The following is a 26,813-nucleotide window of genomic DNA, read 5'->3' as shown; positions in this document are numbered from 1 at the left end:
GAAGTACAGGTATAGAAATCCAAAGCCGTCAATATACGACACTGTAGCTAGAGCCAACAATCTAGCGCCCTTGCCACTATACAAATGTTGGGCTTCATCATTTAGTATATAGAGTTGCAAGAAATCTTATTTTCACGTGTCTTTGTGTGCATATAGGAGTCGCTAATCTTTCGCTATGTCAGAATACTTTATGAATGAATTACGAACGCGTATCATAGTCTCAAACATGTGCGTGTGCCAACACGCGCGTGGACTGGATTCACCTTTCGCGTGTGAGGCTTGGGTGTATATTTGAGTCGATTCGACGCTGTGTGCAAGATCTTTGATATTATCGAGTACGGTATCTCACGCAGGCGCCAGCACGCATTATTTACAAACGACAGAACAAGCGCACAGATGTGTTTTTTGTTTTCTTAACGTGGACTCGACTGTAATTAACATTACATGAATGTTTTCTAGGTCGTGTGGATTATTTCCTTGTTGCTCATGTTTCCTTTTGCTTCCACCCACATCAACAGGCTGACATTTAATGTACCAACCTGGTTTGAATATCACCATCGCAAGGAAAACGAATAGCCTTATATTATTAAAAAAAGTACTAGGCCTATATGAGAGCGGTTCTTGTCGATGATGATTTCGCCGAGAACGCATCATGGTATCTGTGTGATCTTGGAGGAGCTGGGATTATTAACGCTTTGATGAAATTGAAGATATTGGACTATCATTCCTTGTCGGATAATCACATATTTTCAGAGCAGGACAAAACAGGAAACGCGGAAATGCTGCAAAACTATCTACTCCTTGACTAACCAAGCTATAGAATAGCCTAACTGTTACTTTTACTACTTATAGGATACATCAGTCCTAGACACACAAAGGTCTAACGTAACAGGTTATTAATGGGTAGCATTTGAATAAGACTACTGGAGTCTTTGAGATATATGTATGTGACTTACATGAATGGCTAGAGTACAACAGTTTAACTAGTATGTCATAGCTTCATTAAGGGCTAGCCTAAACCTAAGCCCAGAAACTGGAGACTACCTTGCCTGCAGTCACAGCTTGGATTACTACAAACTAATGAGCATTTTATGGATCTTAGTGCAATGTACAATTATCCTGTGTTATCTTGCTTCGTTACATTCTGCAAAGACAATAAAGTCAGAAATCCACACAAGTCGTTCCCAGCAAGCTATCACAGGATTTCGCGATACAACTAAAGACAGGAATTTCACACGACAAGACGTTAACCAACAGCGGGATTTTAATATTCCAGGAAAGTCCCGAAGCCGAAGATCTTTCGTACGTCCGTTGTTTTCCATGTTCAATCCACTATGCAAGAAAACATTTCGAGCCAGGGCAGTGGTAGTCTATCGTGGTTCTGGACTCAAGCTGACTTGTGACCCGTGGTAAGTGGCGTATCATGGAACGCGAAAAGGGCAAACTTATTCCGTTGTCTTAACTTAGTTTGCTGTTGTCTGTTCCTGCTGTTTTACCACGCTGTTGCTCAAACTCACGTTGATGTCTAAACTACCGTTGTCTAAACTTACGTCGTTGTCTAAACTTACGTTAAACGTAGCAACGAAAAAAGTTTTCCCTTTTCGCGTTCCATATTTTCGCGTTTCATAGCGTATAGCTATGTGAAAACTGTTGTGATTGGTTTATTAATATAATATGAGGGTATACATCCAACAGGTTGTATACAGTATCCACGGGATGCCAATGTGCCAAAACGTGTGGTATAGTAGTAAACGGTAACTTAGCATGTTCCGTTACTTCGTAAAGCGACTGTATCAAATAGGTTACGTCTAAGCTGCACGGAGAAACATGTTAAGAAGTTTCTATGGAGAAACTAATCTAAAGTATAAAAAGATCGACATACCTTTAAATACTATGTCCTTTCACCGTTTGGATCCTGGTCTGTTCCTAACGCTGGAATCCGCAAGTCTAAGTCGACTTATATTGATGTAACCAGACTGTATATTATGCTCGAAGGCTAGACTACAGGCTAGATATTAATGATGGCGCTATGGTGCTAAATATTTTACAGCTTTCGCGATCCAATAGCTTCCAGTAACAAAATGGAAGATGGTGTATCGCGTAAACGCTCTCGCGACCGAATAGCTTCCAGGTACTAAAATGATATATGTATGATCACGTAAACACTCTACGAATCGGTGGCGAATATTTTCGCCAGCCCCTATTAGAAGTGTGGATGCTTACGCTACATCTAGATTATAATAAAATACAAGTCCTCGCTCGGCGCGATGGCTATAGATATTAGTATAAGTAGGTAAAGCGGACCTACGTATAAGCGCTATTGGTAGAATCAACGGTAGGCTACATATAATTAGTAACGCTGAAGTGTTCCTCGAAGTTAAGTCGAATTTAAGGTTGGATAAACTGTCCTCGGGTAAAATCCATAGATAATAATAAACGTTCTGTGAAAAGATCCTTAAATATGCTAAGATCCGAGAATCAATCGCTGTAGGAGACGTTCGCTACTAAATATGAACGGGTGGCCAAGTCAATTGCTCGCGTCGCTCGTCGGTTGTGCCCACTGATCTGTACATTAACGTGTACAGATCAGTGGTTGTGCCCACGCTTCCTAAAAACTTTCCAACCCCTGAAAATCAGGGACTTCCGGAAACCCGTCACGGAATGTTCAATTCTAAAGGAGGGTGGACGAAACTAATTACTACACATGTACTGAGGTGCCGTGTTCGAAATCATACTGTGATCATTTTTTCGAACGTATTTTTTATACACATGACCTCAAAGAAAATGGCTAGAACTTGAGAATGCTACATTTTGAGGCACTATGAATTATTTCACCTATTTACCGGAATTATACAGATAGTTTTTGTTTACATCGCGAGAGCGAAGTTAGGGGATTGTTTCCTTCCTCCAAGGTTTATACTCAATAACTTTAATGTATCTAATTCCAGTGGAACTAATCAAGGATTAGACGACATCACAGTTTTGAGATACAGGAGTGAACAACATAGTAGTGTATAAGAGAGATCGTCACCGAGTCACTACCGTTATCTTGAACAAGAATATTTGTAATTTTGTGCTGAAAGTATCCTTACCTTACCTTACCTTATACCAGTTTACTTTAAAAAAAAAAAACGTTGTCCTTGTATTGATACACTTTAAACTGTTATACCGCTGTGTGTATTAAACTTGGGGAAAAGTGCTCGTAGATCATAATACTTGAAAGCTTCCAATGACGATACCGTCATGATTTTACACTGATTGGAACCCTAGAAGAGACCCCTTCATGGAATTCAGCATATATAGGCTACACAGCTGTAAAGCTACGTCAGAGTAGCACATTGCGTGACAGCCAGCTGGGAACTGGTGACAGAAGATTTCAAATCATTCTATTCAGAGGATTTGACCACTTAATGCTGCTAAAACAAATCTAACTCATTCCTAAAACGTTAGTAATGGCTGCACCTCAGAGGTTAGGTCTGGCACCCAGACCCCCTGAAAACACCCCCAGACATTTATTCCTCATCCCATCTAACCAATCGACCAAACATTGTAAACCTTACTACCAAGACCAGCACAAATAGCAAAAATGATAAACTGATAGAAATATCAAGCTATGTCAATATTAAAAAATGTATATATATATTAGATAAGATATTGGTTTCAGAGCCACTCAAGCCCGTAACCCTACCCAGCAGGTTGAATTCGTTCCATCTAGCCTCTTAACTAAACAAAAAAAAATCAAGAAAGGACCATATGATGAAAAACATGTTTCACATAAATTTGAATGTCATTCTTTTGTTTGTCAGTGGGTACGTAAGAGAACGGATAGTCTGGACGAAGCTACCACTAGAGTCGTTTTACCAATCAGCAGATTCGTTAGATATAAAGGAGACGATTATCCCGCGAAATGAAGAAATCGATAACACCTTCCAACAAGGCGGCAACGACGTAGGGATATTTTATGGTGACGACATGGCACTTGGGATACGTAGAGCTATCGAGTCAAATGCTGGGATATATCAGTGTAAAGTGAAATCTCCTTTCCAAGATAACTCCTTCATTGACAGCAGGTATGTATTACATCTACCAGTGGCGTAGGAAGGTACTTTTGAGTGGGGGGGGGGGGCTGAAGACTGATGGCCGACCTGGGGGAGGGGTCTAAGGGGAGGGGGATTTTTTGGGCATTTCCAGGTGGCCTCAGATGCAATTTGGTGCAATATAGCACACTTCAACACCCACTCCATTTTTAAAAAAAATTTGCATTTTCACCTGGCCTTAGATGCAATTTGGTGCTCCAAATGAGATTTTTTCTCATTTGGAAATGAAAAAGGGGTTTTCTGACTTTCGAAGCGGGGGGGGGAGGCGGAATGATACTTCCGCCCCCCATATTTTTCACTGGGGGGCTGGCACTTACCCAGCCTCCCGGTTCCTACGCCCTTGACATCTACTACATGTCTACTACACACATATTAGTTTTGCACCATGCAGTCATCGGCGTGCATTATCGGTGCCGCATGGTATTGGCAATATCGTCCACATATCGATTTCGGCAGTTTGCATCAACTGACGATAACTGCTAACCAACTATAGTCTAGAGCAGGGTTTCCCTAACTTTATCCCACTACGAACCCCATATGGATGTCAGAATTGTCCACGAACACCAAAGGTTTCGAGACACGATCTGAGTCATTGTTATACTGTAATACGCACAACAGTGCTTCGTAAAAGATCAAGTTCATAAGAGTAACATCGTAATGAAAAAAAAAATGAAAAAAAACAAGAGATGAACAAATATTTATTTGGAAACTTCAAGATCAGATCAGCTCTTTATCTTCACGACGCACTGTCATGCGTACACCAACTTCACCAAAGTCATGCGGCCTGATGTGTCTGTTTCATAATTCAGTTATTATCACATGCACGGTACGGTACTACTATGGAAACATATGCGTATGGAACGCAAAAAGAGTTGGTCGATATGTACGACCTTTGTACATTACTCAATTATAGAGTCAGCAAGGCATGAACATTGATTGTATATCGATATAGTAACGGTACGGTATCGGCCTATTTATTGGCATATATCGGATAATAGTAACTTGCGGATATTTTAGCGACATCGGTGCCACACTATGAAACACCACTATAGTAACTGACGCCATAACTAACTCATGTTAAAGACTACAACTTAAACAATCAAGAATACATCTTAAACAATCAAGAATAATTAGACACCTTTGGGAGATATCAAGTTACAAGTGTACCTTATATACGAGTCTATACGGGTATGGTTGAATTTAGAATGACCTAATCTGTTTACATTTGCGTTCACTTCTATGCTAAGGATGATATTTGTGAATGTCTTTGCTACAAAGATGAAGTTCATATAACAACATATACTTTTACCTTCATGTATGTCAACACAAACACTGTGTATTTTCACCATCATGAAAAGAAAAATATAAAAAAAGAAAGTGGAACGGGTAAGGGGAGGGGAGCGGAGGGAAGAGGGGGGAAATGGTGGACATCATAGGCACCTCTATCACTTATAAGGTAATGGTGGTCGCTTGGGTTTGTTTCTTCATTGACAGTTTACATGTAAATTGCAACGTAAGTTATATTTACTCAACTTCGAACAAATTCTGCGGTGATAGTACAATTTGCTATACATCTAACTTTGGTCTCGGTTTTTGCGCTGTTAGTTTGACGAGTTGATTAGCGTTAATAAATGAAATGATATATTACTTGATCATTATGATATCATCGTGCAATTGGAAACGCCTGCCAAAGTAAAAGCTGTTGCACTGGAGTCGTCTACTCCCACTGAAGGCAGAGCTATTAATGAAATTATAAGGGTTTAATAACTTCATCAAAGCGACGCGTCGTACATTAGAGGCTGTAATTAAAGATGGAATTTCTCATGCAGGAGTCACAAATAAATTCTGTAATATTTATTGCTTTGTTTGGTACTTCTGCACGAGGAGACGACATAATGTGCTACAATATGTTATGACATATAAATCATGGTAAGTAAAATACTTTTAATTTATGACAAAACTGATATTGGAATCATTTCCGACGCTGATTTGAACGCTTCCCGGATTGGATCCAGCGTCTCGAGCTTGCAAGTCGAACAACTATTTTGCGAACCCGAAGAGGGCGCTCGCCGAAAGAGGGCGCTCCACCAAAATGTTTGGCCTCAGTGTCCTTTTTTTAATATTTATAAACATGTCAAAATGCTCGAGTCAGTGCAGATCACGACAATCAAGTACAAGAAAACTGATACAAAACGGTACCAAACTAATGTTGCCGGATGAATTTACAAAATATCACAAAATGTTAAGGAAAAACATCATTTCTTTGTGCTGCAAAATGCTATGAGGATGTGATCTCCGTTTATATACAGAAATTGTTAGCAACTTTGGTATAGCAAATCAACTTTAACCACAAGATCCCAGCAAGTAATCTTATTTTCCTTATTTTATTATATATATAAAAAAAATTACTTTAATTCGGCCGGCTTGGTAAAACTGATAAACAAGCGAAAATACTGCTTTAAGAAGAAGCATGTGGATTGGATACCTTCTTACGTTTCATTAACATTCCGTGTGTTGTACTAAATATAGTTAACCTTTGCATAGTGTACGCAAACTTCTTCTTATTATCCAAAAAAAAACTTATTTACGAATCCATCCATAAAGGAGACAAAAACGTAATAAACGTCTCGCTTTTGCCGCATTTAAGACATATTTTGGCGGAAAATCAAATGTATATTTAATTTAAATGCATTAGAGATTTTCTTTTTTTTTTTGTGTCCAAAATACACATTATTGCAAGTCAACAGAAAACAGATTTACTCTGTGACAATTTTTTATTATTGTATATTTGCAGGAGGTATAGATCTAATCTAATGTATTTCAAATACTTCTTCAAATTGTTTGATTTCAAACTATATCAAGAAAGTTTGCTGGAATAATTCTATATTCTATATTATTCTATATATTATGTCAATCATTTCAATGCTATTTATTGATACACGTTAAACTAGCAATCACATCTGCAAAAGATAGATATATAAAAGATGTATGTGCGGTAGAACATAAATAGACAAATCTTCTTCAACATTGTTTCAAAAAAATTGTAAATTGTATCCTTTTGCATCTAAGCACATCATTTTACCAACCATTTCTCAAATAGGTAAGGGGCAACCCCTCCTCCTAGATGCCCCGGACAAGAAAACATCTTAATAGATGCAAATAAAAATCATCCCTGCTGTGCAGTATAGATAAATATATGACATGTCTTCACCATTGTTGCAAAAGTTACACAATTTACATTTTTTTCTCAAAAAGGGGAGTGGCAAACACTCCTATCAGAACACCAGGGCAAACATAATGTTTAGGTGCCTCACACGGATGGAGGGTAAGGGAAGGCGGTAAGAGGGGTGTACATTTAGCTCAATAATAAAAATAAAAATATGATATTTATAAAGGTAAATCACATTAACTCACTATCTTGAAATGATGAGTAAACAAACTTTTAGAACTTAAGCAAAAAAAAAAGAAGAAATATATGTGTAATCCAGTCTTGATACAATGTTTTCTATAAACATTCAACATGTGCAATGAGTAAATACTATACTCTGAAAGCATAAAAAAAAAACATTCGTCAATAATCGTCAACAGGCCTCGGTGAATTCTCTCACAGTGTTTATTTCTTTGTTGGACGTATCTTCATCCCGGTGGAGGCGATGCGTTGAGGGATTGTAAACCAGAACATATTACTGTAGTTGCCATTTAAATCACATTCTATGGTCATAGTTTCGTCTTGACGATGCCACCAAGGACCAATAGATATGGGTTTAAGAAATTCAGTAAACTCCTGTACCGACTCATCGTCAGTATTCCCATTGCCTTCATCATGTTGAACACTATAGTCATATTGAGTTGGTGTATGTACCGATGTGACACTGTCACTGCTCTGGCTAACCGTCACGGCTTGCCAAGCGGCGGTAAGATCAGTCAGGAACGGCTGATGATTCGAGTAAGCCGTCAAAGAATCACCTATCATAAATATTAAAGGCAAGGGAAGAAAAAGACCTTTGTTACAGCTGTTTATATATAAGAAAGTATCCTATCAGGAAAAGATTGAAGAATCATAATAGTTTTTTTTTTCCATTCCCACTTTTACTTTTCCTTTAACTCACACTTTCACTTTTTCTTTTAAATTCACACCGTGTGAAGTTAAGGAAAGGTGAAAGTACCTTGGCTCTCCAGTGTACTCGAAGACACGCGAGGTACGAGGGGGAGGGAAAGGCGGAGGCGAAGGAAGAGAGGGGGAGGATTACAGAAGTGGTACGCAAGGGGGTACGGCATAATTTTTGTTAGCATGAGGTCAATTTGTAAGAGTTTTTAACAATATTATCTCTTTATCGAAGGGGCGTCGGGGCCGGTACAAGCCGGACCAATATTCACGGCGCCAAAAAAAAAAAAAAAAAAAATTGGACTAAGAAAAAAAAATGGCATGGCAGGGGTCTTGTTTTCAAGCTCGGGAAGTGCCATTTCCTGCAATCTGGGAGACATTTTTTCAAAATTTTCTCCATTACTCTAAGCGCCAACCATGGTGACGCGTAGCATAGTTTGACCTACGAAAAGTCCCCCCGATAATTATGATAGAGGACCACACTCTGATCTGCCGTACCAATCCCAAATAGCTTCCGACGCCCCTGCTGGTCGTTATTTGCCGCGACCTTTTGGAATTTAAAACTGTTGATAGGTTTCAGTGGTTCAGCAATGAATACATGTAGAGGGTTTCGGTGAATTTTCTAAAAATTGCAGACTTGTTTTGAGTCCGTGGACGTATACTTGTTATCTAGAATACTTGTCTGTACTCGTCGGTATGAGTTTGTGTTCGTATGACATATTCGGGGCAGTTTGGAAGTGTCTTGTAGATATCAATGCAAGGCTAAGAAGCCGTATAGGAGCTCAACTTTGACAAACTCCACGAAGAAGAACAAAAATCGTGTTCAGACTGAATCTTCCTCATACAAATTACCTGCGTTTCCTTTGAAGTCTCCAAGTTGAAGAGCGTATTTCTCTGGTTTGTTACTGATTTGAAATAAACTGTATTGGGCTTTGTACGAGTTGTTGTTTATATCCATGAAATCTATTTTCAGCTCGTATTGCATTTGGTTTGTCAGAGTGTATAGGTTCTCATTGCCTAGCCAAAACTCGCCAAGTAAAGATCCGAAACCTTCAGAATAATTCTGCTCAGGTAGAGCGAAGTTTTGCGAACCATTAAAACGTCGTTGAAACACCTGTGAAAGAGAACATTGAAATAATTGCTAATTACGAAAGAGATAATTGAGCATTTAACCCAATTGTCGCAGTGCAAGTTTAATAAAAAAAAATAGCAAAAAATCAAACAGAAATCAACATACTGGTATTTTTCCGTCAGCTCCTCGTTATTGATGCATACATGAAGGGGGGGGGGGGTGTATGCGAAGACAGTCATGGCGTGATATCGCAGGTTATCATGAAAGCGAATGATGGAAATTGTCAATACTGGATGACCGTAAACGTACAAATTATATTATTGTAATCGGAGTCGTTTTCTTAAAATTCAACAATAAAGTGCAATTTTTAACTTAAATCAAATGTATTTAATGCAGATTTCTACCCCCCCCCCAAACGCCCCTCCTCCCTCCCCTTCACACACACACACAGATCCAGTCCCTTTTGTGAACATACCTCAGGGTTGTCCAACCTTTTGCAGAGGAGGGCCACATGGATAATTATAATGAAGGAGGGGGCCGCATGAACCCTACGCTCGATTTTTCGATTTTTTTTTTGGGCAAAAAAAGGCAAAAAAACAAATTGTGAGCACTGCGCGCGGAGCGCACTGATTTATTTCCCTTCCTGACAAAACAGATGAATAAAGTCCAGCCGCCCCCCCCCCCCCCCTCCGCTGAGAATGTCACACCAGTATGCAGTTTTTTGGACCCAGAAGGTTCGAATGATTTGATTATATAGCTTCAAATTGTAATCAATAAATCTGCTCACTAAAATTTCGCACCGTAGAGCATTTCCGGCGGGCCGGACTATAGCCGCGGGCCGTAAGTTGGACAACCTTGACATACCTGAACACATCCCATAACATTACTATACGTAAAATGCACGTCATACGTACCGTCCACCCACCACCGTCACTCATATTACAGAAGACTTCCAATGTGGTTTCCCTGTTTTTGTTTGGTTGGATGGTGTAGACGCGACTTTCTGCCATGTCATCATGTTCGAATATCTCCATACAATCGGTCGGATATCGGCACACTGTGCCATCATCTACGTAATCTTTTTCACAATGACACTGACCGGCGTTGTTTAGGACCTTGCAGGTGGCGTTAACACTGCATGTGTAACTTACACAGGTAACGTTACCATCAACACACGAACAATTCAGAGAACAGTTAGGATAAACATAGGACCCACCTGCCTAAAGATCACAAAAGAAGAACAAAAAAAATAGCAAAACGTGTTAACTGTTAAAGATTATATTGATGAGGAACATTTGTTGCTGGCTAATGAAAAGTAGAAAATATTCTAAGCATCCTCAAATGAAATTCACATTCAATTCTAACGCATCGTTTTCGAAATACCATTTGAAGTTGAAATTCAGGCATGAAGGAAACAGAGATGATCACATACATGCAAACTGAAAAGTTGGTTTCATTTTTCATGTTTTGTACATTCTAAATCTATTTTTCTTCGTGATCGGGATGTATTAAAAACATATAATACACTATACAGTCATTTTGGGTATTGATAACTTTACAGCTCCTCAAACAAAGATGAAACCTTATCCAATCCAACGTTCAAAACAATAAAGTGAAATATTAAAGAAAAACAAAACATTTTTGCTATCAGTGTCTAACTATGAAATCATACCTGTTTCCTTCAAGTTCATTTGTGTTACAAACCTTGACAATTACAACTAGGATAATCTCAAAAACACAATGCTGGAATTGCATTATCAAACATAATTTTATAACATATGAAGCTTATTAATCGGTCGCTGGACTACTAGTCTAACGCAAAGATAATGATAGTCCAGTTCCGGGGGAGAGGAAGCTTTCAAAAAGGGCACAACATCAGAGGGACACTTTCTCATTCCACAACCACCAATCGTTATGCTATAAAGCGATACACACCGGCCATATCACTTAAGTGTTAGTATGCTATCAATACTATTTATTGATATTGTTTATTGTTAACCATTCTACAAAAAGATAGCAACCCCCCACACTCTTTTGTTGTTGATTATTACCTATCAAAATTAAAATTCTGTTGATCGTCGTTCTTTTACTCATGAGGTATTTATGGTCTTCCCAAAAGGGTGAAGTTACACATGTCTACTGTAACTTTCAAAGTTTCAATACATTCACCAAGCCAAGTAGAGGAAATATTAAGAAACATTTCACGGGTAGCACTTTACAGTTATGTATCTGTGACGCCATTTTACTCACATTCTGTGCATGTTATCAGGTCTCGTTTTCAAAGGTCATTTATATTATTTTTTGTACACATAAGTAGATTTTCCACTTTTGAAATTAGAGTGTATTCTTAGTAAAAGAGAAGAGGTGACCTCTTCCTTCAAGGTTACCTACCTCAATTGTGACACCTTCCTCGGTCTCTGTTCCCTCCAGAAAACAGTCATCACATTCGCCCGGGGCAACACATTCATCTCCATTCAACTGAAACTCTTCTGGACAAAAACAAGATTCCTCATTGCGGCGACAAGGAATGCTGTCATCAGGATCCGGACAAATTCTCTGGGAGACACAGTAACCATAACGCATGTTGTGTGGACAGCTCTCTATAACACCATCTTCTGATGAAAAGTTAAACTTACCTGTCGACAATAGTTTGTAACCGCTTAATTCGTCGTCACTTATGCGAAAATTGTCATAGGTCACGTGGATGGATGAACCATTAGATGTCGTCATATCGATCCGTAACTGATATGATTTCTGATTGGTTAAATATGAGAGCTTTTCATTGCCAATCCAAAAGTCATTTGGAGACAATCCGAATCCAACTCGGTAGTCTTCCCAACTCCGATTAAATGTTACTGTCGAATCTAAATCCGCTCTTCTTTGTATTAGCTATTGAGTGAAAGATAAAAATCTAAACTTAAGTTAAAAAAAAATGTTTTCCGACGGAAATGGAGGCGGTATTGAATAAGTTAGCATGCAAAGACTCCAGATGTGTGACCTGATTAATTCACTCTGGCTTCGGCTTTGAGTACAACGTTTCTGTATGCTGTCGTGTTGGACGAATCTAACCGCAGTAGTAGGCCTAGGTACCGACTTTGCGATCCACGTTGTAGCAACTGCCGACTTTGCAATCCGAGGTTCCCTTACAAATTTTGCAAGGTCGGTAAGAGTGACTACATAGTTTTCCCTTTCGGGAAAACCGAAATGGGAGAAATATACATAATATGAGCCACTCACTTTGTTGACGGTTATCATATCAATGCCTTGTATATTGTAGCCTGTATTTCTGGACAATTTAATAAATCAAAAGTACTCCGAATGTATATGTTGCCTAGTCGTGTGCCCACTCGGCACTCGGATTCTGTTCTGCTGTAAACTTGGACTATGATGCTTGGTACCCGAAAGTATTTGGTACTCGAACGTACATGGTACTCGAATAAAGCTATTAGACTATAACACTAATACATGAACAAATCCCATAACATTACTATACGTAAAATGCACGTCATACGTACCGTCCACCCACCATCGTCACAGAAGACTTCCAATGTGGATTCGCTGTTTTTGTTTGGTTGGATGGTGTAGACGCGACTTTCTGCCATGTCATCATGTTCGAATATCTCCAAACAGTCTTTCGGATATCGGCACACTGTGCCATCACCTACGTAACCTGTTTTACAATAACACTGGCCGGCGTTGTTTCGGGTGGCGTTGCAGATGGCGTTAACACTGCACATGTAATTTACACAGGTAACGTTACCATCAACACACGAGCAATTCCGAGAACAAGACGGAGAAACATATGACCCACCTGCCTAAAGATCAAAAAAGAAGAGAAGAAGAAAAAGGGAAATAAAAACAAAACGTATTAACTGTTAAAGATTATATTGATGAGGAACATTTGTTGCTGGCTAATGAAAAGTAGAAAATACTCTAAGCATCCTCATATGAAATTCACATTCAATTCTTACGCATCGTTTTCGAAATACCATTTGAAGTTGTAAAGCGAGCATGAAGGAAACAGAGATGATCACAAACATGCAAACGGCCAAATTGGTTTGACTTACATTTTTTTTTACATTCTTAATTTATTTTTCTTCATGATCGGGAATGCATTATTACATATAATACACTATACAGTCATTTTGGGTAATGATAACTTTACAGCTCCTCAAACAAAGATGAAGCCTTATCCAATCCAACGTTCAAAACAATAAAGTGAAATATTAAAGAAAAACAAAACATTTTTGCTATCAATGTCTAACTATGAAATCATACCTGTTTCCTTCAAGTTCATTTGTGTTACAAACCTTGACAATTACAACTAGGATAAAAAACTCAAAAACACAATGCTGGAATTTCATTATCAAAAATAATTTTATAACAACATATGAAGCTTATTAATCGGTCGATGGACTACTAGTCTAACGCAAAGATAATGATAGTCCAGTTCCGGGGGATAGGAAGCTTTCAAAAAGGGCACAACATCAGAGGGACACTTTCTCATTCCACAACCACCAATCGTTATGCTATAAAGCGATACACACCGGCCATATCACTTAAGTGTTAGTATGCTATCAATACTATTTATTGATATTGTTTATTGATAATCATTCTACAAAAAGATAGCAACCCCCCACACTCTTTTGTTGTTGATTATTACCTATCAAAATTAAAATTCTGTTGATCGTCGTTCTTTTACTCATGAGGTATTTATGGTCTTCCCAAAAGGGTGAAGTTACACATGTCTACTGTAACTTTCAAAGTTTCAATACATTCACCAAGCCAAGTAGAGGAAATATTAAGAAACATTTCATGGGTAGCACTTTACAGTTATGTATCTGTGACGCCATTTTACTCACATTCTGTGCATGTTATCAGGTCTCGTTTTCAAAGGTCATTGATATTATTTTTGTACACATAAGTAGATTTTCCACTTTTGAAATTAGAGTGTATTCTTAGTAAACAAGAAAGAGGTGACCTCTCCCTTCAAGGTTACCTACCTCAATTGTGACACCTTCCTCGGTCTCTGTTCCCTCCAGAAAACAGTCATCACATTCGCCCGGGGCAACACATTCATCTCCATTCAACTGGAACTCTTCTGGACAAAAACAAGATTCCTCATTGCGGCGACAAGGAATGCTGTCATCAGGATCCGGACAAATTCTCTGGGAGACACAGTAACCATAACGCATGTTGTGTGGACAGCTCTCTATAACACCATCTTCTGATGAAAAGGTAAACTTACCTGTCGACAATAGTCTGTAACCGCTTAATTCGTCGTCACTTATGCGAAAGTTGTCATATGTCACGTGGATGGATGAACCATTAGATGTCGTCATATCGATCCGTAACTGATATGTATTCTGATTGGTTAAATATGAGAGCTTTTCATTGCCAATCCAAAAGTCATTTGGAGATAATCCGAATCCAAGTCGGTAGTCTTCCCAACTCCGATTAAATGTTACTGTCGAATCCAAATCCACTCTTCTTTGTATTAGCTATTGAGTGAAAGATAAAAATCTAAACTTAAGTTAAAAAAATGTTTCCCCGAAGGAAATGGGGGCGGTATTGAATAAGTTAGCATGCATAGACTCCAGATGTGTGACCTGATTAATTCACTCTGGCTTCGGCTTTGAGTACAACGTTTCTGTATGCTGTCGTGTTGGACGAATCTAACCGCAGTAGTAGGCCTAGGTACCGACTTTGCGATCCACGTTGTAGCAACTGCCGACTTTGCAATCCGAGGTTCCCTTACAAATTTTGCAAGGTCAGTAAGAGTGACTCCATAGTTTTCCCTTTCGGGAAAACCGAAATGGGAGAAATATACATAATATGAGCCACTCACTTTGTTGACGGTTATCATATCAATGCCTTGTATATTGTAGCCTGTATTTCTGGACAATTTATAAAATCAAAAGTACTCCGAATGTATATGTTGCCTAGTCGTGTGCCCAATCGGCACTCGGATTCTGTTCTGCTGTAAACTTGGACTATGATACTTGGTACCCGAAAGTATTTGGTACTCGAACGTACATGGTACTCGAATAAAGCTATTAGACTATAACACTAATACATGAACACATCCCATAACATTACTATACGTAAAATGCACGTCATACGTACCGTCCACCCACCATCGTCACAGAAGACTTCCAATGTGGTTTCCCTGTTTTTGTTTGGTTGGATGGTGTAGACGCGACTTTCTGCCATGTCATCATGTTCGAATATCTCCAAACAGTCTTTCGGATATCGGCACACTGTGCCATCACCTACGTAACCTGTTTTACAATAACACTGACCGGCGTTGTTTCGGGTGGCGTTGCAGGTGGCGTTAACACTGCACATGTAATTTACACAGGTAACGTTACCATCAACACACGAGCAATTCCGAGAACAAGACGGAGAAACATATGACCCACCTGCCTAAAGAACAAAAAAGAAGAGAAGAAGAAAAAAGGAAATAAAAAACAAAACGTATTAACTGTTAAAGATTATATTGATGAGGAACATTTGTTGCTGGCTAATGAAAAGTAGAAAATATTCTAAGCATCCTCATATGAAATTCACATTCAATTCTTACGCATCGTTTTCGAAATACCATTTGAAGTTGAAAAGCGAGCATGAAGGAAATAGAGATGATCACAAACATGCAAACGGCCAAATTGGTTTGACTTACATTTTTTTTAAATTCTTAATTTATTTTTCTTCATGATCGGGAATGCATTATTACATATAATACACTATACAGTCATTTTGGGTATTGATAACTTTACAGCTCCTCAAACAAAGATGAAGCCTTATCCAATCCAACGTTCAAAACAATAAAGTGAAATATTAAAGAAAAACAAAACATTTTTGCTATCAGTGTCTAACTATGAAATCATACCTGTTTCCTTCAAGTTTATTGTGTTACAAACCTTGACAATTACAACTAGGATTAAAAACTCAAAAACACAATGCTGGAATTGCATAATCAACAATAATTTTATTACAACATATGAAGCTTATCAATCGGTCGCTGGACTACTAGTCTAACGCAAAGATAATGATAGTCCAGTTCCGGGGGATAGGAAGCTTCCAAAAAGGACACAACATCAGAGGGACACTTTCTCATTCCACAACCACCAATCGTTATGCTATAAAGCGATACACACCGGCCATATCACTTAAGTGTTAGTATACTCTCAATACTATGTATTGATATTGTTTATTGTTAACCATGCTACAAAAAGATAGCAACGCCCACACTCTTTTGTTGTTGATTATTACCTATCAAAATTAAAATTCTGTTGATCGTCGTTCTTTTCCTCATGAGGTTTTTATGGTCTTCCCAAAAGGGTGAAGTTACACATGTCTACTGTAACTTTCAAAGTTTCAATACATTCACCAAGCCAAGTAGAGGAAATATTAAGAAACATTTCACGGGTAGCACTTTACAGTTATGTATCTGTGACGCCATTTTACTCACATTCTGTGCATGTTATCAGGTCTCGTTTTCAAAGGTCATTGATATTATTTTTGTACACATAAGTAGATTTTCCACTTTTGAAATTAGAGTGTATTCTTAGTAAACAAGAAAGAGGTGACCTCTCCCTTCAAGGTTACCTACCTCAATTGTGACACCTTCCTCGGTCTCTGTTCCCTCAAGAAAACAGTCATCACATTCGCCCGGGGCAACACATTCATCTCCATTCAACTGGAACTCTTCTGGACAAAAACAAGATTCCTCATTGCGGCGACAAGGAATGCTGTCATCAGGATCCGGACAAATTCTCTGGGAGACACAGTAACCATAACGCATGTTGTGTGGACAGCTCTCTATAACACCATCTTCTGATGAAAAGTTAAACTTACCTGTCGACAATAGTTTGTAACCGCTAAATTCGTCACTTATGCGAAAGTTGTCATAGGTCACGTGGATGGATGAACCATTAGATGTCGTCATATCGATCCGTAACTGATATGTATTCTGATTGGTTAAGTATGAGAGCTTTTCATTGCCAATCCAAAAGTCATTTGGAGATAATCCAAATCCAAGTCGGTAGTCTTCCCAACTCCGATTAAATGTTACTGTCGAATCTAAATCCGCTCGTCTTTGTATTATCTAGTGAGTGAAAGATAAAAATCAAAACTTAAGTTAAAAAAATGTTTCCCCGAAGGCAATGGGGGCGGTATTGAAGAACTTAGCATGCATAGATTCCAGATGGATGAGTACTCCGAAGTACTCCGAATGTATATGTAGCAGAGTCGTGTGCCCACTAGGCACTCGGATTCTATTCTGCTGTAAACTTGGACTATGATACTTGGTACCCGAAAGTATTTGGTACTCGAATAAAGCTCTTAGACTACAACACTGATGTGTATAGACATTTTGTTGTACCGGATGCCACGATACCTCCCTCCTCCTTGCTCTGCATGGAGAAACGATGTCAAGAAGGTGAAGTAATTTTAAGCTTGAAGACACGGGATGTTCTCTGAGATGAATTTAAGAAACTTCGTCGAATTCAAACAAATTTTCTGCAATTAGTAGTATATTTGTAAGAATTTAAGTAAAATTTTACGACAAAATTGGGAGGAAGAGCTAAACCGGGATTAACTTCCTCGCTCTTTCAACTTATTCTGTTCAGACTGTCTGCTCTTTTTGACATACTTGACCGCTGAGTGATAGATATCACGTGATTTCCTTGAAGACAATTACCATTGTAAACTAAAGAAGTATCTTACACACATTTTACAATGCAATGAACTCGACACATTCTACGTTACGTACCGTCCATGCCGTACCGTCGTTCTGGCTGCAGTCACAGTAAGCCTTGAAGGGTTGATCATTATAACCGTCTGGTTGAATGAGGTAATCACCACTCAATCTGGACGTTCCGCAATCATCATGCACTGCATCCTCACAATCCCTCGCAAACTCATACAAGTACAGAGTATAATCTATACCAGATCAGAAGAGAAGAAAATTATCATCTCTTCTTTATTATACATAAGAATAAATTGTAATCGATGCAAATACTTTATAGATTTAAGTTAATAGTACATGTCGATGCGGAAAGAATGACGCTCGACAAACAAAACAAATTATGTGGAATTAAAAGTCTTTACGACAGTTTTTTTTTTCTCATTTTAATTTGTAATTTTAATAATTAAATAATTAGAGTGGATACACAGAAATACATAAACCAAGTCAATGGGCTTAACATGGGATTTCAAATTCTTTCCTTTTAGTCTCAAATAAAACGTTTTAAATATTTCGCCAAGTTGTACATAGACAAATAAAAATCAATAACAACTATGGATGGAAATCGGTACGCCTCGCCATTAGAATTGCCCTTAAAGACGACAACACGTAGCTATAAACCAATGCGTCAGACCGGGACCATGGGTAGGGGGACAAGGTTGGTCCATGAATCGGAAATCAGGCTCACTAAAAAAAGACAAATTCAATTCATAGTAAAATTCAAGCTGGGTGTTTTACGGAAATGAGTTGTGTATGAATCATAGAAAAGTATTAACAACGTCACATATAAAGTTAATGTTAAAATTATAAAATTCCTTTCCACGTTTTTTTTTTAATTGTTTTTAACTTACTTGAAATTGTTTTAATATCCGTGTTTAATATATAACTGATTAATATTGCGTTTAAGGTGACAAAAGCCTTTATATTTTATAAAAACTATTAGAGGACTGGGTTTAAAGATATGATGATTCTATTAATCTTCTTATATATGAAAATACTGTTTAGTTCAGCTCTTAACATTCTCTCTCGATATAGGGCCAGTCGAAATGGGAATTCAAACGAAATTCTGTCCGGAAGTGAGAAAGCTTCAGAGTGTCATATCCGGGCATCTTGATGTCTTCAAAATAATGAAAACAAATACTCACTGAAGCCCAGCCATGGCTTTGGCTTAGAAGACTCTCCATTGAGGGCCAATTTTCATTGCTGTGTTGGGTCCCTGCTGCTCCTTGCTAAGTCACTGGCAACATTCAAACTATCTCATGCATTGTGATGGCGAGCAACGCATAGCATTTGTAGAAACTTTAACTATAATGAACTTACATTAAATGATACAGATCCAACATCAGAAAAATGACACACATCAAAATACTCACATTTAGGTTCTTTATAGCGTTTGGTCGCATTGGTCTAATGAAAAAATGAAGAATAAGAATGAAAAGGTCAAGGGAGATTGAAACGAGCATGGCCACGAGAAGGGAAGGTGTTTGTGTGTGTAGGTGGGGGGGGGGGAGGTGAAGAAGGATGTGAGGAACGGTACTCAAAAATTCCTTCCAACCCCCTCATTCGCCAAAATTTCAAACTCCTATACCCCCATCTCCATCGCCTCTCCTTCCACCTTGCTTCCCCTCACTGGTAAAATATGAATTGCACAATTGCTACTGGACTGATTGGTTTCAGACTGGATCTGCTACTTTTGAGATTACAAACTCAAATATCGTTTGCCACAAAACCATGCACTTATGTGTCTCACTCAGATGTGTTTTTTTTTTTTTAATTTTATTGTTGGGTTTTTTTCATGCTTTATTTTTTTATGTGATTTTTCTTTGGATGGACCAGGCGTTGCAAGCTCGTGTCAAGATTACTACCTTCCCTGCATAAGTTAATTTATACTCTGCTTTTACAGCAGATACAAACCACTTGTTGTTGCTGCTGTTGTTGTTGTTTTCGTTTGGGCTTCTGCTCAAGTTGATGACTAAGCCCTATAGTAAAGACGTTGTATATTTTGGCAAATATTTAAAAACTATATACGGTATTACGAAAGGGATGCACGCGGATACCCTGTTGTTTTCATTAGGTAGCTGTTTCCGTGTTATAGATCATACTATTAATCTTGGCAAAGTCAGGGCAATACACAATGTAAAGTCCCTGTATAACCGACTTAACCTTCTCTGTGAACGCTCATGTCGATGCATCTACTAGCGTTAGTTCCTCCCATTTCATGTTTCCTCTCGTCAGTGGCGGAGCGTCCATACAATCAGAGGGGGCGTATCAGCGCTTCCCCCCTGACGGACTCAAATGGACTGCTGGCGCCCTTTTCAGCTTTTTACCACTTTTTAGGCTACTTATATTCGCGATTATTGACTTTTTTATGGCGCTCTCAAATACCTATTGACATTTGTCACATTTTGTTGTTGTAATTTTCTGACAAAATGGCGATGACACCTATGTATTCTTCGTTTATCTGCCAATTAGCAAAGCCCGGAAAGGGTCATTTCCGGCGATCTAGGGAGTATCTTCACTCGAAAAATGTCTGTACGCTCCCGCGCCAACCTGTGGTGGCGTTCGCTTAGATAGTGTCAACAGGGCCCCAACTCAGACAATTCTCGCCCCCCCCCCCGACCAATACCCCTAGCTCCGCCACTGACTCGCGTCATATGGCTTCCGTAAAATTACAAAATATTTCTTCAATAATTGGGTGTTGCTTTTCTCTCTCTCTCTTCTAAGTGAGCCAGATGCTCATCATGTTATACCGAGTCGCGACTGAAACTGCCAGCATTTCTAGAGTATGTGTATTATTACTCCCTTAACCGACTAACATGCCAAGTTTCAGTGAACTTAGCTTGGGCTTCAGGTACCCCGGATCAAGAGTGAGAACTGGGGTCCAATATACTTGCTTTACATAAGGTTCACTTGAAAACATGGCACCTACGAGAAATTGTATTGTACGGTATAGGGGGCGTATAGATGCAAAGTTATGCTATCGTGATTATAATTTAGTAAAAGAAAACAATTGTTTAAAGACGGGCAAATCATGGCCTTTTCTCCCCCTGTTTCCACCACGGAGAGATTTATACTAATGTTTGATCTTGTATGTACGCCACGCTTGCATCTAACCTTCAATGATTCATGTAAACACATGACTAGCAGTTGTGATCTGTTGGCTTGTTAATTTGTGAACCAACCGTTGGGGCTTCTGTACATTTGGGCCGTGGATGAACATATTGAACTGGGCATTGCAACCCATCGGCCTAGTGTGTTGCAAAAAGGTATCGTGTCGTACACTAACAGACTGTGTGTATATACAACAGATCTAAACTTCTTCAACGGCTTTAAATCATAGGCATTCTACAAGCATTCTACGTGTTAAGAAAACAATATTCCAGGTAATAGCACGAGACCTATAGTCTTGGTTTACCACAGACAGTTTTGGAACCCGTGCCCTAAAGGACAGCTTTCAAATTCTCAGCCACTAAGCAAGATTGACCAATTTAGGGAGCGCGTGCGAATTTGTCTCGTTTTGTCGTGTAACTTGTCCAAATGGGAATACACGCAGGAAATTGTGCTCAAATCCTAGCACTTCATTTTACACGCTACCGTTAATATCGTGTTACAGCGAATTGAGTTCAATTTCGTTAGAAAATCCAATTACGCGCAAAGAATTTAACTTGTGCTGCCTTCGCGCATGAAAAAGCGTGAGTTAGATCAAGTCACTTAAATGCTTCTTTATTGGAAGAACTTAGATGACAAGTAGTGGTCAATAATATGTTTCGATCCCTTTACACACTCGCGAACTTGCATTAGGACTAGTGGTGGGGGATGGGGCGGGGGTAACATCGACAGCATAGTGGGGTGTGCCATAAATTCGCGTCTGTTGAACAGAACACAAAATGTTCTTTTATAGGACAACGGTAACAATGATCTCTCTGATTTTGTTATGTGTTTTATTCCTTCAACAAAGTGATTTGATGGAAGTTTTGGTCACAGCCAAAATTTTGTCAGAGCGAAATAGATTTATACAGCTCGTAATAAGTTTTTAAAGTCTTACATATTATATTTTGTGTTGTCTTAGTTGAGTTTTGAATTGCTTGTTAGTTTAATTCGATTTACTGTTAGGCGTTAGGCAACCGCGTGAAGTGGTGCACTAGTGAAACAGCAAGGGAAGGAGGGGAAGGGGGAGGGGAAGGGAGGGGATGGTAATCTTTCCTTCGTTACATGGTTGAGTCCATCGTTGTTGTAAATCTTCCGTTTCATTGTCATGGGTTTATGCCACAAATTAGTAAATGGATAGAAAAGAATAATCATGAACAATTTTAGCCGCCGGGAATAATTACAAAGGCTTGGCTTGGAAACTCGCTACAAACATAACAAACATGATACTCGTTACAAACATGACACATCATGCACACGTGAGAACATTCGCCATTCTTTTTAGCTGAAACTCTGGTAATGTTGACAGATCTACGAGTGTAAATAACTTTTGTTTCTTAAATAACGTCAAACCAAATTATGAAGACAGCATCACTGTTAAGTATATGTTGCCCTTATCATGCGAGTACAAGGAGGGTGGATACTTGGGATTTGGACAGCCCCCCCCCACCCGAAAAATTCACACACAACCTTTTCTATGTTTATAGATTATGACCATTAAAAGTCACGTTAAATTTAATTTCTGTTTACTATCCGATTTTTCCGGAGGAATCGAAACAGCCTGTTTTTCGTTCGGGTCTTCTAGCCACAGTGATAAAGGACCTGATTTGCTATCTGTTGAGCCATTCCGATGTGGAATAGCCCTCTCCTAACTTTTGATATTGACTCCGTTTCCTTTTATCGGACAGCTATCCGGTTTCTCTTCCGATTTTTATCGTTTTTCGATGTGGCGTCACTTCAGAATGTAGTCCGTTCTAGAACTCCTCAGATTTGGAGTAGGTATTCGAATATTCCACTGCATTCATTACATTCACTACCACAAACCTCACTCTTCGGCCTAAAATCGGAAATATCGGACCGTATTCCGATAAAAAATCGGTATAGTGTGACCGGGCCTTAATGTAGCCTTATTTTGGCTACTAACTTTATAGCGCTTCTCATCTGTATTGTGCTGTCAGCTTGACGGCCGACTGCATAACGCACAGGTTGCAATGAAAGTAACGCAATTACTTTGCCTTGTGCTGCAATGCTAATTTCCACATGTTAGCTAAGTTATAAAGTGAATTTAAAATATATGAACGCATCATTAAGTTGCTGTGGGTGTTAAAAACCAGAAGAAGGTAATTAATGTAACAAAATATAAAACTAAGTCGACAAATAGAACTACAAAGTCAGCCGCAAATTTAGCCTATATATCTGGTGTTAGGAATTTATGAGAAGCGCATTTATATACCATCTGCCCCAACATGTGTAACCTTAATATACCACGTGACTACCGTCTTAACAATAGTTTTAACAATAACGTACAACCCCCTCCCCAGCATGATGTAGATTTTTTATGTTTGTTTTCTAAATTATAACATTTGTGAAATTTGGATCTCTATCAAAGTTTGATCAGATGTCAACAAAGTGAAGAACATTGTTTGTAGGTCTACTAACGGATTGAAATTTCATAAAAGTAAATGTTCATTGTTAGTTTTAAAAGACCGGATCATTTCGAATTTAAGCACTCTTAATTATTATATATTTTCCGCCTCTACTTACACCCATCCCCAATTAAGGCCGGCACTTCAAAGCTTCACAACAAATCAAGCCAAAACTGAAGAGGCCCTTGAATGGGCATAATGTTACAGTAAGCTACTACGTGACAACCATCTGGCAATATATTAACCCCCCTCCCACCCCCCACGCCCCTGTTACATACCGGGAAATAATGAGATGTAAAATTTAAATTTAGATTTCTTAAAAGCTTGATCAAATTTCACAATATTAAGAACATGTTTGTAGGTCTATTGTAGTATTGAAATAAAACTGTCTTTGTAAACTGCAGGTTGCAACATTTCGCATTCAAACAACCATACGTATTTACAAAAGGTTCCCACGACCGCGCCCGCCACACTAGGCTGACAGTTCATTACTTCAACAAATCGACCGTCCCCACCCCCCCCCCGCCACCATCCTCCTTCTTAGAAGAATCTTGTACTGGTATAACACTTACCCCTTTTCCAAAGAATAAAACATCACTTGCTATGAATAATATAACCACGGAGATGTAGAGAGGATTCTTCATTTCTGTGATGATGTTTAAACGGCTCAAGAGAGGACAATATTTTGATCACGTCCTTACACTGATGTCTTTGGTATTTGTATTAGAATCATCAAAGGACGGAAATATATGTTACTGTCTTGAATGAGGAAGTATAACATTGATATTACTATGTAGTTTCTACGTCAACAGGAAGTTCCTTGGATTGAAACATTACGAGGCTTTACAGAGGGAAGGTCACGTCTGAATGTAACCGGCTTTGTTCCTGAAAGGATCTTCCTCAGCTAGGAAATCCAAACTTTTGCATAACGAGAAAACTCATATATAATGCGAACAATTCAATAAGATCATTAAACATCATGCATGGTGTGGGCGCGTTCAACAGTAATTTCTTTTATCAGGCGTGAATCCAGGGGTCTTCGAGGAGGGGGAGGGGAGGGGGTGGAGCCTAACCAGTTCTCAGAGGTGTTGAAATTTACATTCGTGGTGGCACCATGCACGCCCGCGTTAGAATCATTGCATTGATCCTGATTGGGGTCTGCCAGCGATGTCAGAGGTCTTGCTTTAATACAGCTTCGATTTGCCGATATATCTATAACGATGTCATTGACTCACTTCAATACATATTATGTTAACAGGCTATGAGTTATTCGGCAGTAACGAACATGAGTTCTCACTCTTATAAGGTTAAATCACGGAAGTAATACTTCCATGGTAGGATTCAGATTGGGTTGTTTCTATGCGTATCACCAAGCACACTCAAGGGGTTGTATCTATGTGTATCTTCGAGCAAACTCAAAGGGGTTGTATCTATGCGTATCGTCGAGCAAAGTCAATGGGGTTGTATCTATGTGTATCATCAAGCAAACTCAAAGGGGTTGTATCTATCTGTATCATGAAGCAAACTCAAGGGGGTTGTATCTATGCGTATCATCAAGCAAACTCAAGGGGGTTGTATCATCAAGCAAACTCAAGGGGGTTGTATCTATCTGTATCATTAAGCAAACTCAAGGGGGCTGTATCATCAAGCAAACTCAAGGGGGTTGTATCTATGTGTATCATCAAGCAAACTCAAGGGGGTTGTATCTATCTGTATCATCAAGCAAACTCAAGGGGGTTGTATCTATCTGTATCATCAAGCAAACTCAAGGGGGTTGTATCTATATGAATCATCAAGAAAATTCAAGGGGGTTGTATATATGTGTACCACTAAGCAAACTCAATAATTTAGACATTCACGTCTGCGAGAATGCTGCACATTCGATTGCATACAGGCCCGGGCCGTGTTTTGTTCTTTCTTCTTTGGCAAAGAATGCGATTGATAATTTCACTAGTATCATTTACTTCCGTGCAGGCCGTTAAGCTATTATTATGTCGAGGTTAAAAGCGTACCGTTCGTACAACAAGTAAACCTGGACGATGGACAGAAGCCCCCCTCAGACCGACTCCTAGACAATGGTTAGAAATCCATCATGGTATACACACTCTGGAGTTCGTGGGAAAGCTGTAGTGACTGCGACATTCCCGGTAGAAGGAAAAGAATCGGTAAATACTAATTCGGTGTATTGTATAACTTCAGTGAGTAAGTCGTTTATTATATTGAGGCATTTTTTAAATTATTATTGTGTCACCTATTTCCAGCAGGTATACAGATTCTTCCCGTTGGCACTAACAAGTACATTGTAATAAGTTTGTAGCTAGAGAAAGTCTTGCATTTGTTTTTGTTTTTTGGATCGACCATCTTACATATATTTTATTCTTGCTCATCATTCCAGGATACTGTTATGCGTTAGTGCCAGATACTGTGTTTACTGGAGGCGTGCCTTGTCGATCATCCCTAGTAACAACAGCTGCCGCCAGTCTGCTAACACTCACAAAAGATATACAGCTTGAGACACCGTGTATGGAATATTGCGTACACATGCAAGGTACCTCTATCATTCATCCACATACTGAGAACCCCCACCCCTCCCCCAAACATACAATTACCCCTCCACGCCTTGCAAGCACTAGCTGTACAATCTATACCAAGAAACGGGGTAGGAGGGAAAGTATATAATCGGGTAAATACATCAGGGTCGCAATCGGAACAGGGAAGTATTAAAAGCACGATAACATTCCCTGGTAATACTAGAAAGCTATTTCACAAAGGAAGCTGGCTGTTCTAATACTTAATCTTGAAAAGGAGAAGTGATCAGTGGCGTAGGAAGGTACTTTTGAGTGTGGGGGGGGGGGGGCTGAAGGCTGATGGCGGGCCTGGGGGAGGGGTCTAAGGGGAGGAATTTTTTGCATTTCCAGGTGGCCTCAGATGCAATTTGGTGCAATATGGCACACTGCAACACCCACTCCATTTTGTAAACTTAATTTTGTATTTTCACCTGGCCTTAGATGGAATTTGGTGCTCCAAATGAGATTTTTTTTCTCATTTGGAAATGAAAAAGGGGTTTTCTGACTTGCGAAGCGGGGGGGCGGAATGATACTTCCGCCCCTCCACATTTTTCACTGGGGGCTGGCGGCCCCCAGCCCCCCCCCCCCCCGATTCCTAAGCCCTTGGAAGTGATCAATCCGAAATACTTTCTTTAGCACAATGTTAGCACAAC

General features: G+C 39.1%; 2 protein-coding genes across 4 annotated transcripts in view; one reads left to right on the top strand and one right to left on the bottom strand.

The window, feature by feature from the left end:
* Positions 1-287: 287 nt before the first annotated feature.
* LOC139973300 (uncharacterized) lies at positions 288-26,404 on the top strand. Its single transcript, XM_071979874.1, has 4 exons — positions 288-1,409; positions 3,807-4,070; positions 25,568-25,758; positions 25,989-26,404. The coding sequence occupies exons 1-3, from the start codon at positions 1,081-1,083 to the stop codon at positions 25,674-25,676; spliced, it is 702 nt and encodes a 233-aa protein (XP_071835975.1). The 5' UTR covers positions 288-1,080; the 3' UTR covers positions 25,677-25,758; positions 25,989-26,404.
* LOC139973297 (uncharacterized) overlaps positions 5,937-26,813 on the bottom strand; it is a 51,204-nt gene continuing 30,327 nt past the window's right edge. The window contains exons 1-11 of one of the 3 annotated variants that reach the window (XM_071979870.1): positions 24,166-24,423; positions 19,394-19,427; positions 18,048-18,217; positions 16,887-17,381; positions 15,401-15,700; positions 14,278-14,775; positions 12,790-13,089; positions 11,666-12,163; positions 10,189-10,494; positions 9,055-9,316; positions 5,937-8,063 (exon numbers count right to left, since the gene is read on the bottom strand). In XM_071979870.1, coding sequence (XP_071835971.1) covers positions 7,711-8,063; positions 9,055-9,316; positions 10,189-10,494; positions 11,666-12,163; positions 12,790-13,089; positions 14,278-14,775; positions 15,401-15,700; positions 16,887-17,381; positions 18,048-18,217; positions 19,394-19,427; positions 24,166-24,237 — 3,288 coding nt within the window. In that variant the 5' untranslated portion in view covers positions 24,238-24,423 and the 3' untranslated portion in view covers positions 5,937-7,710. Of the gene's footprint in view, positions 8,064-9,054; positions 9,317-10,188; positions 10,495-11,665; positions 12,164-12,789; positions 13,090-14,277; positions 14,776-15,400; positions 15,701-16,886; positions 17,382-18,047; positions 18,218-19,393; positions 19,428-24,165; positions 24,424-26,813 lie in introns of those variants that run through there. The other 2 variants (XM_071979872.1, XM_071979871.1) reach the window with 2 other exon arrangements.

The sequence above is a fragment of the Apostichopus japonicus genome, chromosome 9 (assembly GCF_037975245.1).
Source record: "Apostichopus japonicus isolate 1M-3 chromosome 9, ASM3797524v1, whole genome shotgun sequence".
Lineage (NCBI taxonomy): Eukaryota > Metazoa > Echinodermata > Holothuroidea > Aspidochirotida > Stichopodidae > Apostichopus > Apostichopus japonicus.
The sequence above is the reverse complement of the archived record's forward strand: the minus strand, read 5'-3'. Positions and strand labels throughout refer to the sequence as shown.